Raw genomic sequence first — 15,047 nt, forward strand, 5'->3', positions numbered from 1 at the left:
CAAGTTGGATATAGGTACAGCTTACATACAGCTTATTGCTTAAAGGTATAGTGGAGGATGTTCGTTTTCTGGGTGGATTGTCAAAGTAAGTGTACCTCCTTATTGTCAATCATTCTGGTGATATGTTAACTTACGGGCGTCCTACTTGCTTTTGCCCATTTTCACCTAACCCTATGCAGAGACATACCTGGTTGCTAAGAATTATCTCCCCTCAGATGAGAAAACAGATTGAAATATGAGCAAAATGGGGAATTTCAAACATATTCTTAATTGTTTCATTTGTCTTATGCATGAATACCCTAAGATTTATTTTTTGTGGACAGATAAATTAGAATGAATATGATTTTTATTTGTATGGAGACAAGTTTTAGTCAATGTGCAAAAGTCAGTGTCCGATGAAAGTATTCTCTGCTCAGTGGATGGCATTTCCTGCTTTTGCTATCATACCATTCTATATCATTTCTGAAAAAACATTAAGGATATGCTTAAAAGTTTCATTCTTCATTCATATTTCTATCTGTTCTTCTTTTTAAGAACGTTGCAGACAGCATCTTTTAAACAGAGCATGCAAAGGTAGAAATGGGCTTGCGCATGCCCTTGCGCAAGCCCAAACAAACAGCTCTGATCTCAGAGATTGCCCGGGTTTAATAGACATTCCCTCTCAGGAGCGAGTACAGGGTTGTGCATGTGCATTTTTTTTCTTAAAGTCCAGACCAGGAAAGATTCAGGATTTAATAAGATTTAGTTCAGCTTACAAAGAAAAAAAGTTAATATTTACATCTTTGCAAACCAGCTTTACTTCAAACCTTGGAACAAAAAGAACAGTTTTGGAAAGTATTGACACTTTTCAAGTGTTTAGAAATCACATATTTTCTCTCCACTTCACTACTTTGTTTTAGTGTATTATTAAATGTCCCAATAGAAACCACTAAGGCTGTCATGATTCTGCCATTTGTGGACTTTTTGGTTCTGTTTAAGTTTCTTTTTGAGTATTCAGTTACACTTTGATTTTTGTCATTCTGTGTTTTCTTGGATACTGGTTTATTTTCCATTTTGTGTCAATCTAGTTGTTTTGCAGTTATATTTAAGCAGCGTTGCATTTTTTGAGTTACTCTCTGTTTCCCCTTGCGCCAGTGTCCTTTCCCCTAGTTTTCTCATTGCTACTATCCACACCGACTCCCTATCTGCAGATTAGCCCAGTCTTTGTTCTGTCTCCCATTTATACACCTCCTGTGCAGTTCCTCATTACTGGAATCTCCTTATGGCTTCACTCCTCATGCGTGTTTCTCCCTTGGCGTTGCCTGGTTTTGGTTTCCTTCCTGTTAATTCTTCCTGTATTTATGCTTCTGTCGCCATCTGCATCTAAATTTAATCTGCAAGAACTCCTCTGCCTCGTCATCTCTGCATTTGGATCCTCAACTCACTTCCACCCAACCTCACAAAGGTTTGTGTTTGTAATTTGGAAAAAAGTTCAACTTTTGAACCGCATGCAGAACAAAACGCAGACTCCTCAAAAGGTAAGCTTTAAGTCATTTATTTACAGAGTTGCTCTGCCTTAATCGAGAATGATGTGAAGTCTTAATGTAAAAAGTGCGGTCGAAGCAGATATTATTTTCAAACAAGATGCATAAAAGAATCCTAATAATTGTATTTACTTCTCTCTAACAAACATAAAGCCACAAACACATGAAAATCAAACCTTTTTCTTTCTTAACAGGGAATTTAATACCACAAAAAAAGAAGCATGATCCTGCAGGTTTCTCTCGTCACATTTACAAAAAAAATATCTAAAAGCTGAAAGTCAAGCTCTTACTCTGGAATCTCCCGGAGATAGACTTAAAAACACAAAAAAACAAAAAACAATAGGGAATGTAGAATCCTTGAACATTTGTACAGTTATAGTGTGTGATACAATATGATGATACAAGTAGATAACTCCATTGAATTCTTCTCACTCATGGCGCATAATGGCAAATATGTTTCTCATCAGTATAATTATTGCAATGGCTTTCAATACGTTAAAGTTCATGGGTTGTTGTCACATGTAGTTTCCTCGTCGATTTGCTGCAGCACGCCTGCATCACATAGCTGATGGCTGGCCGGCTAGGAATAGACAGAATAAATGAACATTACATTTTTTTTTTAAAAGAAAACAGAAATCCTTTACCAAGTTGGCTTAGCTGGATCGATGACTCACTTTTGAATCGCATGTAGCAAGTGTTACAGTAGAGCTGTTTGTTTCGTATTCTGACTTCAGCTCCGGCCTCAGTTCCACCGAGGTCTGATTTACAGTCGATGCACTGTGTGGGTTCAAAGTGAGAGGAGAGTCAAACATGGCATACATGGAAAATAAAGCATCCACAGAGGCTGTGGTGAGGACAGACAGGCCACAAAGCTTCATTAAGGGTGAAGAAAAAGTGAAGAACAGTCAGTTGTCAAGATACAGATCCAGGAGATCAGATATGATTGAAGAACAAAGTCCCTGAAAAGTAAAGATCTCAGAGATTGAAAGGTTTGAACAGAGAGAAGAATTCAATTCCCAAAAGTTAGTAAAACTAGAAAAAAAAGTTTAGAGTGACCAAGTTAGTATCTCAGCATCAGCCACGGCATGCAGATGACACCCTCCACTGTGCCGTCAGACGTCCTCCAATCTCACCTTAAAACAGTTCAAATGATAACAGAGCCCAAGGGACTCGATGATCATGGCTGCTCCCTTTCCCAGCGGGGTGTCGCAGAACGTGCAGATTTTCCTGCCACTCACTGACCTGGGTTACAGAATGGATAGCTGTGATTTTAGAGCGGGGGACATATGAAGCTGTGCATGTGTGACTGCAAGCACACATTAAATATATTATTATGCTGTTAAACATCAAAGCTGAATTCCTTTTCATAATTTGCATTGCAGTATGGCTGCTTTGATTGTCAGGTTGTAGTTCATCCAGTATTCAGATTGAAGAATTAAAGAGAAAATTTTTTAACTGGCATTTACTCAGGTTTAAGGTCATCTTTAGAGTGCTGGACAGAGGTTAACTCAGACTTGTCAGCGTTAATGTCATATGTATTTGAGGCTTTTTATGATTAATCAAAATCATTTGTTTCCCATAGTGGAATAGATAAACAACACACAATTTCAAAGGATTTTTGACAACAAGAAAGTATAAAATCTGACATTTATTGTGGATCAATTTTCAAAATATACTCAGGTTTAAATAAAAGTAAACAACCCTGTTAATACCTGTTTATACAGACCATAGCAGGAACCAGTTTCAAGGGTCTCATTTATAAAAATTGCCTATGCAAAAAAATTGACTTGCCCGTTATCTATAAAAAACAAGCTTGGTGTAAAAAAACAAAACAAAAAGTGTGATCCTGTCCATCCGTACAGGTTTGTATGTATTGGAAACGGGGGAAATTGGTGACTCAGTTGGTGACTGAGTGACTGAGGTGAAGAAATGAAGTCAATTTGCATCGTAAGTTCTCTCAGATGTTTAATTTCACTTTTATTGTAGACTGACTTTATCGTTTCCAGTGGCTGTGTGAAAGAGGAATAGCCATGAGGTAATGAATCTAATTGTTGCAAAACAATGTCATAACACCATGTTGGAAATAAACGTTTTACTTTGCTTTTGCCAGACCCTATCTGGCCATGACAGAGGTGTCATTCAATTTTTTTTTTCTTTTTCAAGGTTTTTATTTTCATTACATTGTCACAAGTACCGAGCAACGAAATGAACCCTCTGCATTTAACCCATCCCCTTGGGAAGAAGTGGGTTGCCATTGTGCGGCACCCAGGTAGCAGTGTGAGGTTATGGGTCTTTTGCTCAGGGACCCAGAGTGGCAGTCTGTGGGAGTGGGGCTTAAACTCAGAACCTCTGATTCCAAGCGCAAAGCCCTAACCACAAGGCCGCCACTCCTGGAATGAAAAATAATGATAATTAAACATCATTGATCTCACAATGGAGAAGTTGACTTCTGCATCTTAACCCATTCCCTTGGGAAACAGTGGGCTGCCACTGTACGGGTTGCTCAGGGACTCAGAGTGTAGGCTGTGGGGATCGAACCAGGTACTTGCAACCTTCTCAGAGCTCAAATGCGCTGCTTTAACCATTAGGCTACCACTGTCCTGAACTAGTCAAAGTCAACGTATAATCACAAAAGTTGTGAAAATATTCTATGAAGATTGAAAAGTTACTTAGTGTTGGTTTAATATAGCCTCGTGAGACCATCCTGATCTCGCGAGCTTCAAGGTTTCACTCGCAGATCAGTCTGGAGACTCTCCGCTAAATAAAATTTGGAGCCGTTCACCAAACAAACGTCCAATCAGCGTTGGCTTTGAGGCGGGTTGAGGTGTGACGCAACGAGAAGCGCCACAGTTCATGGCGGCTTCAGCCGATGAAACTAGCGTTAGCATGGCTATCGGAATTACAGAGTACTTCTTCAATGAAAGAAGAGCAAAACACTAGGTTTGTGTCAAAATCATCAAACCAAGTTTATGGGAATTTCTTATGTAAATAATTTGAATTAATCTTAAAATTTGGGTAAAATATATCCTTGAGTGTAGGGCTGCAACTAACGATTATTTTAAAAATCGATGAATCGGACGATTATTTTTTCGATTAATCGATGAATCGGACAAAAAATATTTTTTATATTAACCTCTTTATTCCAAAATAAACATTTTAGACAGAACAAACAAGCACACAAGTACAGGTTGCTCATTAACTGTACTGGTGCAATATGAAAAATAAATGTTTGTGTTAAAACTACGCAAACTTACATGAGAAATGTAGCTGTACATCCACAAAATATAGGGTACTTTGTTTCATAAAGCGCAAAAAAAGACATTTTTGTTTTTAAAGCCCCTAAGGGGTTCAAACAATAGGTCCCCCATTTCAACAAATGAGTTTTTTTAGACTAGAAGAGTTCGGCCTTTTAAGACAGGAAAGTACAGCAGTTAAAGTTGCTACTTGAGAAAATACTGAACCATAGAGATAAAAATAGCCCTGTGATTCAAATTATAAATTGTATTTGGAATAAAAATGAGAGAACTAGGGGTGCTAAAAAAACACATCCTCCAAAGACAGATATTTACATGGGAATGTGGCAGATAATTAATTGACATATTACTGATCTTGCTGGATTTTATTCTGCTTTACTTCCATAAATTGCAGGATCTTCTTTACTTTATCTTTGCCAGAAGATTTCAACTTTAAAAGCCTTGCCCTCATAATTTGCAAGTTAATTTAATTATAAAGTAAATGTAAACGCTGCTTAAGCTAATTCAAATGAAATTAAAAGTAAAATAAGTAGCCAACCTTATCACTGTCTGTAACCTACTAACCAGGTAAGGAAAGCATCAGATGAGCTACCTGAGAAACTAACGTTACGTTTCCCCACTTTAAAACCAAACAAACATGGTGGTTCCGTGCCATGTTAATTTCTTTTGAAAAAAGTTGCATGTTATCACTTTTTTCGCTTTACAAAGCGCAGGCTATTTTAATTATTGTGATCAATTTGCGCCGTCAATCCCAGTGCATGCGCGCCTCATTTGCAGTCTGGACGCTGAGGCTTTGACTGCAGCGCTGAGAGGGACTCCTGCGGGAGCGGGGGGAGGCGCCCCACGGCAGAGTAGGAACGATGCATGCTTTCACGTAAGAGTCTCCAAAAGCCGCCAGTGACACCGAAAAAATTCGCCAGATTTGTCGCTAGTCGCTTTTTTGAAAAATAGTCGCTGGAGGGGTCTGAAAAGTCGCTGAGTTGGCAACACTGCACCTGCGGCGCTGACTCGCTCTGCCATATTTTTTTTTCTTCCTCTTTCAGTCAAGAGGCAGTGATGACGGCGCGGCGGATGACGCAATAATCGCGCGACACAACTAATCGATGATGAAATTCGTTGCCAACGCTTTTAAAAGTCGATTTTTATCGATTTTATCGATTCGTTGTTGCAGCCCTACTTGAGTGCACCACTGTCATGGATAGTGTACATTGCTTTATAAACGAGACCCCAGATCTGTATGTATGACAAAAATGAAATGTATTAAGGCACAGATCTGAATGTTAATTTTGTTGCAACCTGATATAAACCACCCACAGACTCAAATACTGTATCCAAAAGCAAACTTAAACAGAATAAAATCTTGACATGCGTTAAAAGAGGGAAAAAGATCTAGAATGTCCTTTGTAACCACACCACCTCATAAATATGAAATGTAAAAATACCAGTGTTAAGATAGAGGAAACTTGTTGGGGGGCCTTTAGAAACACGGCAATGTTAGTCTTTACCTGTTCCGCTGCTGATAAGCCTCAGATGTGAGGTCTGGAGAGACGGTTGGCGATGGAGTAGAAGGGGAGAGGGGTGTACGGGACCAAGGTGCTGGGTGCGTTCCTGCCCCACCTCGGAGGGAGTCAGTAGAGTAGGAGGAGGGTAGAGTGGAGGAAACGGCCCGACGGCCCCCCGACACTCCGGAATAAAAAGAAGAGTTTCCAGAGTAGCCAGAATAAGGCCGAGAGTAGTTTGGAGCAAAAGAGTTGCTCCTGGCGGTCCATGACGAGTGCCGAGTATTGTAGGAGTCCAAGTTGTCAAGAGATTCCCCTCTGCAAAGCCAACCCACACCACACCCATCCGTTAAGATGTTAGTCAAAGAAAAAAACCGTCTGGCTACCAACTGGTTTTAAATTTCTAACCAAATGAGCTCAATGGATGTCAATGAGGTAGACAGACGGTTTGATGTTTCAGCTTTAGTACCCCAGGTCTTATTAACAGTAAAGAACCGCCCACCACCCATTGAGGGGAATTGTCTACCTGCGCATGGGTGGCACCTCGCTCTCCCTGTTGATGGCCGTGCTGGCGGCGCGCTGACGGATCCAACTGTTGTCCGTTAAGAGCGGGGTCTTCTTCTTCATCTCATTGAGGATCTGCTGCCGCTCCAACTCAGCCTGGGATAGAGACTGTTGACTCTTCTTCTCCTCAGAAGCTCCGCTTCCTGTCACCGCATCTGGGAAGGAGAGATTAACAGTGTAATAATGTTTTTTATGAAATTATGCTTTTCTGCTAGATAAAACTTTCCTTAATGATTTAATGCACTACAGCAGAAAGAGTTCAATGCATGGAAAAAGTGTTCATACCCCATGTTATACCAACAAACCTTATTAGGTTTTTATAAAGATTTAATGAGATAAAAAAAAGTGAAAGAAAAATATATTTTTATAATCTTTGCAGCACAAAGACATCTATAAATTGTGGCATTCATTCGTTCAGCATCACTGAGTCAAGGCTGTGAGGAACTGCTCTTCTTTGCAAACGGCAAATCTTTCTGCAGCTACTCTATCCTTCTACAAGCTCTACTAACCTTTGCTAAAAGACTTTAATTTCTGCCCTATCTTCTCTATGAAATAACTGAGACAGCTTGAATAAAGAGCATCAGCGAAATCAATTTTCTGGTTCTTCTACAAACTCGATTTGATATAGCTCTTTACTTTGAAAGATAGTTTTTTTTTTGCCCTGTATCTACCTACATCAATATTCTTATCAACCGTGAGCAGCATGTCCATTCTGGCTGAACAACAGCATCCCTGATGCCACGCTCACCTGTGTTAGGGGGATGCACTGATTTCTAACACAAATAGGGCTTTGCATGTTGCAAAATTTTCAATTTGGAAATGTACCTTCTGTACGTTCTTCTACATACTCTATTAAATTGAAGGAATTTTTTTTCAGGGCATCGGTGTAAAGAGGTCTAACTACAGATGTAGGCTCGTCTTTCAGATTTTGTCTTCTAAAAAAGGTTGAAAGCTATATCGGGAAAAATAAGTATTGAACACGCCACCATTTTTCTTAGTAAATATGTTTCTAGAGGTGCTATTGACAGGACATTTTCACCAGATGTTGGTAACAATCCATGCAATCCACAATCCACACAAACCATAGCTGTCCAGAAATTAAGTTGTACGTAATAATGTGGAATGGCACAGGGAAAAAGTATTGAACACCTAAAGAACGGAGGGAGCAAAAAGTCATGGAAAACCAAGACACAAGCAAAAATCTCTCAGTAGTAAGAAATCCTGCCCCCTGTCAGTGCAAATTAATATCAACTGGTTCAGTCCCAAATTGTGGCCTATAAAAAGGTGTTTCTAGTATAACACTACAAACATCTCATGATGGGTTAAAGTAAAGAGTTTTCTTAAGAGCTTAATGATGGCATTGGTTAAAGAGGGATTACTAAACTTCTGAATCTTCCAATGAGCACTGTTGTGGCCAAAATCGGGTGCAACCGGAAGAGTTATCCAGGAGCATAACCCCAATTGTGGAGAGCTTCAGAAAGACCTGTAATTAGCAGGTATAATTGTTTCAAACAAAACAGAAACTAATGCACTCAACTGACATGGCTTGTATGCACGCTCACCACGCAAGACTCCATTGCTGAGGAAAAAGCATTTTGAAGCCCCATGTAAAGGTTGCTGCACAACATTTAGACAAGCCTGTAAAATATATGCATACACATCATGTTCGGAGGTCAAATGGCACTGCACATGACCCCAAAAACACCATACCACCAGTTTGGAGGAGGGAACATCATGGCGTGGGGCTGTTTTTCAGCATACGGTCCTGGCAAACTTCAAATAATTGAAGGAAGGATGAATGGAAAACTGTACAATTCTTGATGAATTGCACAGGATGAGGAAGATGAAACGTGGGTGGACATTTCATCTAGATAATGACCCCAAACACACAGCCAAGGAAACTCTCAAGTTGTTTAAGAGAAAAAAATACAGCTGCTATAATGGCCCAGCCAATCACATGACTTGAATCCAATAGAAAATCTTTTGCAAGTACTAAAGATCAGAGATTATAGAAGGGGTCCAGCCCTCAAGATTTATAGACTGTTTGTGTGGAAGAATGGGCCAAAATCACACCTGAGCAATGCATTCGACTAATTTCTTCTTACGGGAGGCGTCTCGAAGCTGTCATTGCCAACAAAGGCTTTTGTGCAAAGTATTAAATAAATTTCCCAAAGTGCGTTCAATACCTTTTCCCTATGTCATTTCACTTTATTACACATAATAAATTTCTAGAAGTCTATGGTTGGATTTCTTTGCATGTGTGGGTTGCATTGCTTGTTACCGAAATCTGTTAAAAACATCATGTCTTCAACAACTTCTTATTGACTATTCTTGTTGATCTATGTTATAAAATCATGTTGAGGTTTCTGCAAAATCCTTTAAGGGGTATGAAAACTTTTCCAGGTTGCTAAACAAATCACTTTAATCATGCCTAACAAAAAAAAGTATCTGAAAGTTATTTCATTGCAATCAAATAGCTTCTGTTCTGCCGCGGGTGCAGTAATAGAGTCTCTTTATCTTAAGCCAGCTGATTAACGTGTCATTTTGTTGGTCCAGGGCAAATCAAATAGCTGTGAATTTTGATTTAGTGAAACGACAAATCAGTTGATCATGATGGAAGCAGACTGAGAGAGATTCATAAAAATGAATAGATGGCGGAGCTTCCAGGAACCGAGCCGACCTCTTTCTGCCTCTCCGTATCTCATGGCTCTGAAGTTGTTTATCTTTTCCATCAATGATGCAGTCCTCTGCCTTTGGGTTTCTTTGGCACGTAAAATCTTCAAATCTTCCAGCAACCTGAGAGACGTGCCCTCTGGCTGCAATAAAACACCTACGTACAGCGGAACAGGTCCCGCACACACACACATGTCGTCACATACAACTACATGGGAGTCATTCAGGAAAGAACCTGGAGGAAGAAGTAAATGAGCTAAACTGACCTCTCCTCTGAGGCTTGTCGTCCTCATCAAGCTGGGGGGACGACTGAGATTTTGCCCTGTCAAATAAAAGATTGAAAACATAATTAGAAAAGAAAAGCTATAAGAAACCCTCAGTTCAAACATTGCTGGTAAAGCTTGTCAGGTGTTTGAACCTTAATGTTTCCATTCCTAAGGGCAGGGATTTAATTTTTTCATAGCTAAAAACCTCAGTAAAACCCACTTTAACATCTGAAGGTTTGAACCAAGAAGCAGCTTACTCTACAGAGAAAATTTTTTATTTATTTTCCCATTTTGGTAGATTTGCACTTGAATTACCAGAAGCATTTTTTAAGAACTTTAGGTAAACGTACGTATTCATATTATAAACGTACACCTATAAATATAAGTTCACACAAACACCATAAAAGTTAAAGTTATATTGGTTTTAGGCTTTAATAACATTTTCTTTTGTTAAGATAAAATAAAAAAATATATAAAATATTTTTTTTTTAAATAAATGAAGGAACAGTGTGGTATTTTGTAGCATTTAAAACCCTTTGATATTGGTAGCCACCAACATTTTGCTACATTAGCAATAGCATAGCTTGGTATAAATATTCTCCTTCTAGGAAGAACTGGTAGAGACCTAACTTTTTAAACATGGACCAGAAATTCTCAAAAGAATTAAGTTGGGACCACTCACAGATTTAAGTTTACCTGCTTTGTGTGATGCACCAGTACAACTGGTTATGAAATAGTCACGCAGCATGATGCTGCCACCACAATGCATGAGACTTTGCAGTCCTAACCTTGACGACTATAAACATAATTAAGTTGACCGTGCAGTGGCTATTTAGTTACATTTTGTTTAATTTTTTCATGTAACCTCTTTCCAGAAAGTATTTGGTCCATTCTCATGAGACTATTACATATTTTACTTGTGACTTCACGGCATCTCATAAATGCAGTTTAGGTCAGATAGTTAAAAACCAGTGCTGGATTTGATGCTCCAGCTGGATAATAAGCCCAAACATACATCAAACCTAGTTTTGGAATAGATAGCTGGCTAAGCTAATGGAATGACCTCCAATTCTTCTGAAACTAATGATCCCTAAGGTGCAACATGCCATTTATTTACAACATCCATCCATCAAATTCCTTAAACTAATCAAATAATCCTACAGCTGTTCTTTTTCTTTTTGTCTATTTGTTCTGTCAAATCTTTTCAAACACAGCTAAAAACAAATTTGAGTCCAAGCTATATAAAAAAAGAAACAATTCAATAAAATTATCACTTTAGGCATTATGTTAGATCACTATCACTCTCAGCCAATAATATTTGATATTTGTCTCTGTATTTCACATCGTTTCTGCCTTTTCGTTCTGTAGCATTCGAATGCAGGGTTTATTTCTCTGAGCCAAAGACATACGTAGATGCTTAAGTCCTCCTGGAGAGCTTCTCCTAAATCTAAAGAAGTAACTAAGTTTGCTTAAAAAAAATCTGTGAATAAATATAACTTTGATAAAGTGCAAATCTGCGTTGTTCCTCCATCCATTTTTCCAAACTTGTATTACTGTAATCTTTGATGTTAGTAGACCATGGGGTGAATATGCAGGAAATACAGCAATGCTATAACCACTTTAAATGTTATGGCTTACAGAGAGGAGTTTGGCTGCAGGAGCATGTAACAAACCATAGAAGCTTTTGCAGCACTCACCTGTCAGTGAAGGACAGCGAAGGCTGAGCACTGTCAAAGTCGTGGGAGACAGCAGCCCTTTGGTGAGCAGGCGTATGCACAGACAGGTGGAATGATGGGGGGGGGGGGGGGGGGGGGCAGAGCAAATGTATTAGTTGCAGTTAAGTTAATGAACAAATAAAGCGCACTAAATGATAGGAAGTCATGCGAGTTAAAGTGTTGGGACAGTACAGGAGGTGCAGGAGCATTTCTATTGTACTGACCACCTCTGCTGCTCAAAGGCTTTCTGCCTGCGCTGCTGCTCTGCCGCCTCCAGCTGCCTTCTCTCCTGCTCCCTGGCCTCCCCTTTCCTCCTCAGCTCTTCATCTTTCATCCTCTGCATTCTCAACTCCTCCTCCCTCTCTTCCCTTCTTTTCCGCTCCTCCTCCTCCTCCTGAATTTCCCTCCTTCTCCTCTCCGCTGCCTGCCGCTGTCGCTCCTGCTCCATCTTCCTCTGCTTCTCTTCCTCCTCCCACAGAGTAGGTGTGGGCTGCTGGACAGAAGATGGGGGCGATTGTGGACTCACACCGTGGTTCACCTGGAGACTCCTAGGCTGCTGGAGAGAAGGAGAAGATAAGAAAGGGAGAACTAAAGCAAACAATGTCCTTCATCTTTCCCAACATTAGAAGGAGCCACTTTTTAAACAGACTTAGATAATTCCACTAAGAATATGAATATCAAGATAAATAACTGAATTATTTAACTTCAAGAAGGATCATGTTGATAATACAGATGAAGATTTTATAATAAGAGTTTTTATTGCATGATATTTATTACAAATATCATGAATAAACCTTCTTCTTGTCCTGCTTTTTCTTTGCCTTTTATCTGCAACAGTCCTGCTTTTAAAAGTTAAATATAAGATTGTGACATCACCTAATGGTTTTATAATTACAGGATTTCTTTTCACAAAAAGGTTTTTGGATACATTTGGACAAACTTCAACTGTGACTCATGACTAATTGGTACCCTTGAAGGACAAGTCATACATATTTTCAAGCGTTAATCCAGAGCAGTGAAATACTTCCATTACCTGTTGGTCGCCTCCGCTTGTCACAATCTCCTGCTGGGCCTTCAGCCACTCCTCCTGCAGCTTCTCCTGATCACGCTTATATTTTTCCTGACAGCAGAAAGAGGTCTATTAATGCACAAACACTTTTTTTTCTCATATATATAACACACAGAAACGAACAGCGTCTTGAAAAGGGTATTTATATCCCATGAGCTCTTATATATTTTGTGACAGAAGAACAAAACATTTTCAATAGTGCAAAATTGTGATGTGAAAGAAAAATTAAAAAAGGATAAAAGAAAAGAAATCACAGATGTCCCTTGGTCATATTTTTGTTAAACAATTTTTTGAACGACTTTTCCATCCGTTTAGCTTCAATGTGTCTACTAATGAAAAGCAACACAACGCTTTTACAAATGCTTTTATTCTAAAAGAATGTCATCTTGATCCTATACAACTTGTCCTCCAAATTCACAGCATATTGAAATGAACATCCTTCTTATCCTGACCTCTCTCTATTGGCTCTCTGTGAATTTGTTTATATTTTATTATCAGCTTATAAATGTTTAAACCGTTCTTCTCCTCCTTACATCTCAAATCTACTCCTGCCTCATCTTTCAGCTGCTTTTATTTGTCTCAAAATTAGGCAGAAATTTAAGGGAGATCACTTCCTTCAAATGTTAGACAAGCATCTTCCCTTTATTAAAAGCATTCTTCTTTAATAGCTATAATAAACCTTTGAGGCTTTTACAGGGCGACTATAATACACAGCGGTCAACTGTTTAGTTAATTGGTGATTTCTGAAGGCTGTCTTTTGAATTGTTAGTTTTAGAGGTATAAGAGTAAATAACACTAAATTTAATTTCACTCCAATGTTTTAAGATTGTAATAAAAATCATAATAAATTCACAAAACCATGAATCTTTTTCCTTTCACTTCTCAAATATACAATACCCTCTGGTACTCATATAAGGACCAAAATAAATACACTGATGTTTCTGGTTTCAATGAGACAGAATGTGAGAAATGGGAAGTGTTGCGAATATTTTCACACAAAACTGTGCATACTGTTCCTTTCAGCACAAATGACAGCTACGGATTTAATAGTATGTACCGCCTACAGAGAGAGTTCAGCAATAATGTCTCCATAATAGAGTTAAGGTCACCTATATCTTATGTAATGACTGAGAGAGTCCTCCTCTGAAGAACCTATTAAACTTTGCCCAGCACATCTTGAAATCAGCACTTTTATCTGACAGGGATGAAGACTGCTGTAGCAAGAAAGCCTCTGAGATTCATCACGAAATACCACCTCTGCAACTTGATCTAGGCCTTTAAAACCTCATTTAAATTCAGATCTTCAATCACTTAGTCTTCATTTTTATCTCTGCTAAGTTTAACTTTCTTACAAAGTGGAGAAAAGAATAACGTTGGTCAATTGTTATTGACTAAACAAACTGTTCTTAGTTTTACAGTGATAATTTGCTCCCCAAAACAGAAAGTTAGACCAATTAAGTGTGCTATGATAATTAGTACATGCTTCCTACATACCTGTAAGAGGCGCTCTTGCTCCTTTTGCCATTTCTCTTGTCTCTTGCGCTCCTCTTCAGGGTCCCACGACCAGCGGCTAGAGGAGGTTGGAGTGATCGGAGGAACAGGGATCTGGAGACACCCAAAGCAATCAGGAAGTTGACACTTTTAAACTTTTCTACACATTTATCCTTAAAATGCTTTGGTGTTAGTTAGCTTTTCTAAAGCCAGGGGAATACATAACAAAGTTTCTCTGAAAATAGAGCTTTTCCAAGTCTTGGAAAAAGCTTTTAAAATTTGCATCCTGTAAATCTGTCCAATTATAAATTACAGGTTTCCAAATCTTCAAATTACATTACACTTTTTTTGATGTGCAGGAAACCCCAGCTGTTTAGATCTAAATGAGCGTTTCATATGCTCTTGTTTGGATCCTTGCAAGGTTCAACCTTACTTGTTAATAACTAGTCCGTCTTAGAAATACGAACAAATTAGATCCCATATAGACAAAAGATAACATGAGTTTTAGGTTTGTGGGAAGAACCCGGGGAGAACATGCAACATCTCCTGCAAAACATCACCCTCAAGTCCCAGCATGTGCTCATCACTCTACAGGTTTCTTTAGAGTATTGTATTCTAGCTGTCTTCCTGTATATTTTGAGCACCATTTTTGTTGCTGATAAGGAAATGCATCCCATTACAATGGTGCTGCCAGAGCTTATTATAGAAGGCTGAATATATCATAATTTTCAGACTTTTTTTCTTTTAGAAAATCTAAAACTCCTTTTTCTTTACCCCTGCCATAATGTTCATAAACACTATAAAACACGACATTGGAGGTTGTGGCGTAATCAAAAGAGTACAAAGCTGTGTAGCTGCAGATAATACAATGTGTAAAGGCCAGACACTCTTAATAGTGTGTCTGGGATTCATGGACAGCGATTAACGGTGTCTGCTTTCACAGATGTTGTCATGGTGAAAGAGCAAACATAACACAGAAGAAAAGAACATTTC

The 15,047-nt window shown here is 38.8% G+C and overlaps 1 protein-coding gene across 15 annotated transcripts in view; it reads right to left on the minus strand.

Moving 5' to 3' along the window:
• Positions 1 to 1,518: 1,518 nt before the first annotated feature.
• Positions 1,519 to 15,047, minus strand: part of lmo7a (LIM domain 7a) — a 72,265-nt gene continuing 58,736 nt past the window's right edge. For 8 of the 15 annotated variants that reach the window (XM_038302428.1, XM_038302441.1, XM_038302433.1 and 5 more), the window contains 11 exons: positions 14,058 to 14,168; positions 12,528 to 12,614; positions 11,719 to 12,050; positions 11,477 to 11,533; positions 9,780 to 9,835; positions 9,521 to 9,670; positions 6,803 to 6,995; positions 6,283 to 6,594; positions 2,657 to 2,765; positions 2,198 to 2,300; positions 1,519 to 2,103 (listed from right to left, as the gene is read on the minus strand). In XM_038302428.1, coding sequence (XP_038158356.1) covers positions 2,081 to 2,103; positions 2,198 to 2,300; positions 2,657 to 2,765; positions 6,283 to 6,594; positions 6,803 to 6,995; positions 9,521 to 9,670; positions 9,780 to 9,835; positions 11,477 to 11,533; positions 11,719 to 12,050; positions 12,528 to 12,614; positions 14,058 to 14,168 — 1,533 coding nt within the window. In that variant the 3' untranslated portion in view covers positions 1,519 to 2,080. The remainder of the gene's footprint in view (positions 2,104 to 2,197; positions 2,301 to 2,656; positions 2,766 to 6,282; positions 6,595 to 6,802; positions 6,996 to 9,520; positions 9,671 to 9,779; positions 9,836 to 11,476; positions 11,534 to 11,718; positions 12,051 to 12,527; positions 12,615 to 14,057; positions 14,169 to 15,047) is intronic. The other 7 variants (XM_038302427.1, XM_038302431.1, XM_038302432.1 and 4 more) reach the window with 6 other exon arrangements.

The sequence above is a fragment of the Cyprinodon tularosa genome, unplaced genomic scaffold, assembly GCF_016077235.1.
Source record: "Cyprinodon tularosa strain WSP-4 unplaced genomic scaffold, ASM1607723v1 ctg49, whole genome shotgun sequence".
Taxonomy (NCBI): Eukaryota; Metazoa; Chordata; class Actinopteri; order Cyprinodontiformes; family Cyprinodontidae; genus Cyprinodon; species Cyprinodon tularosa.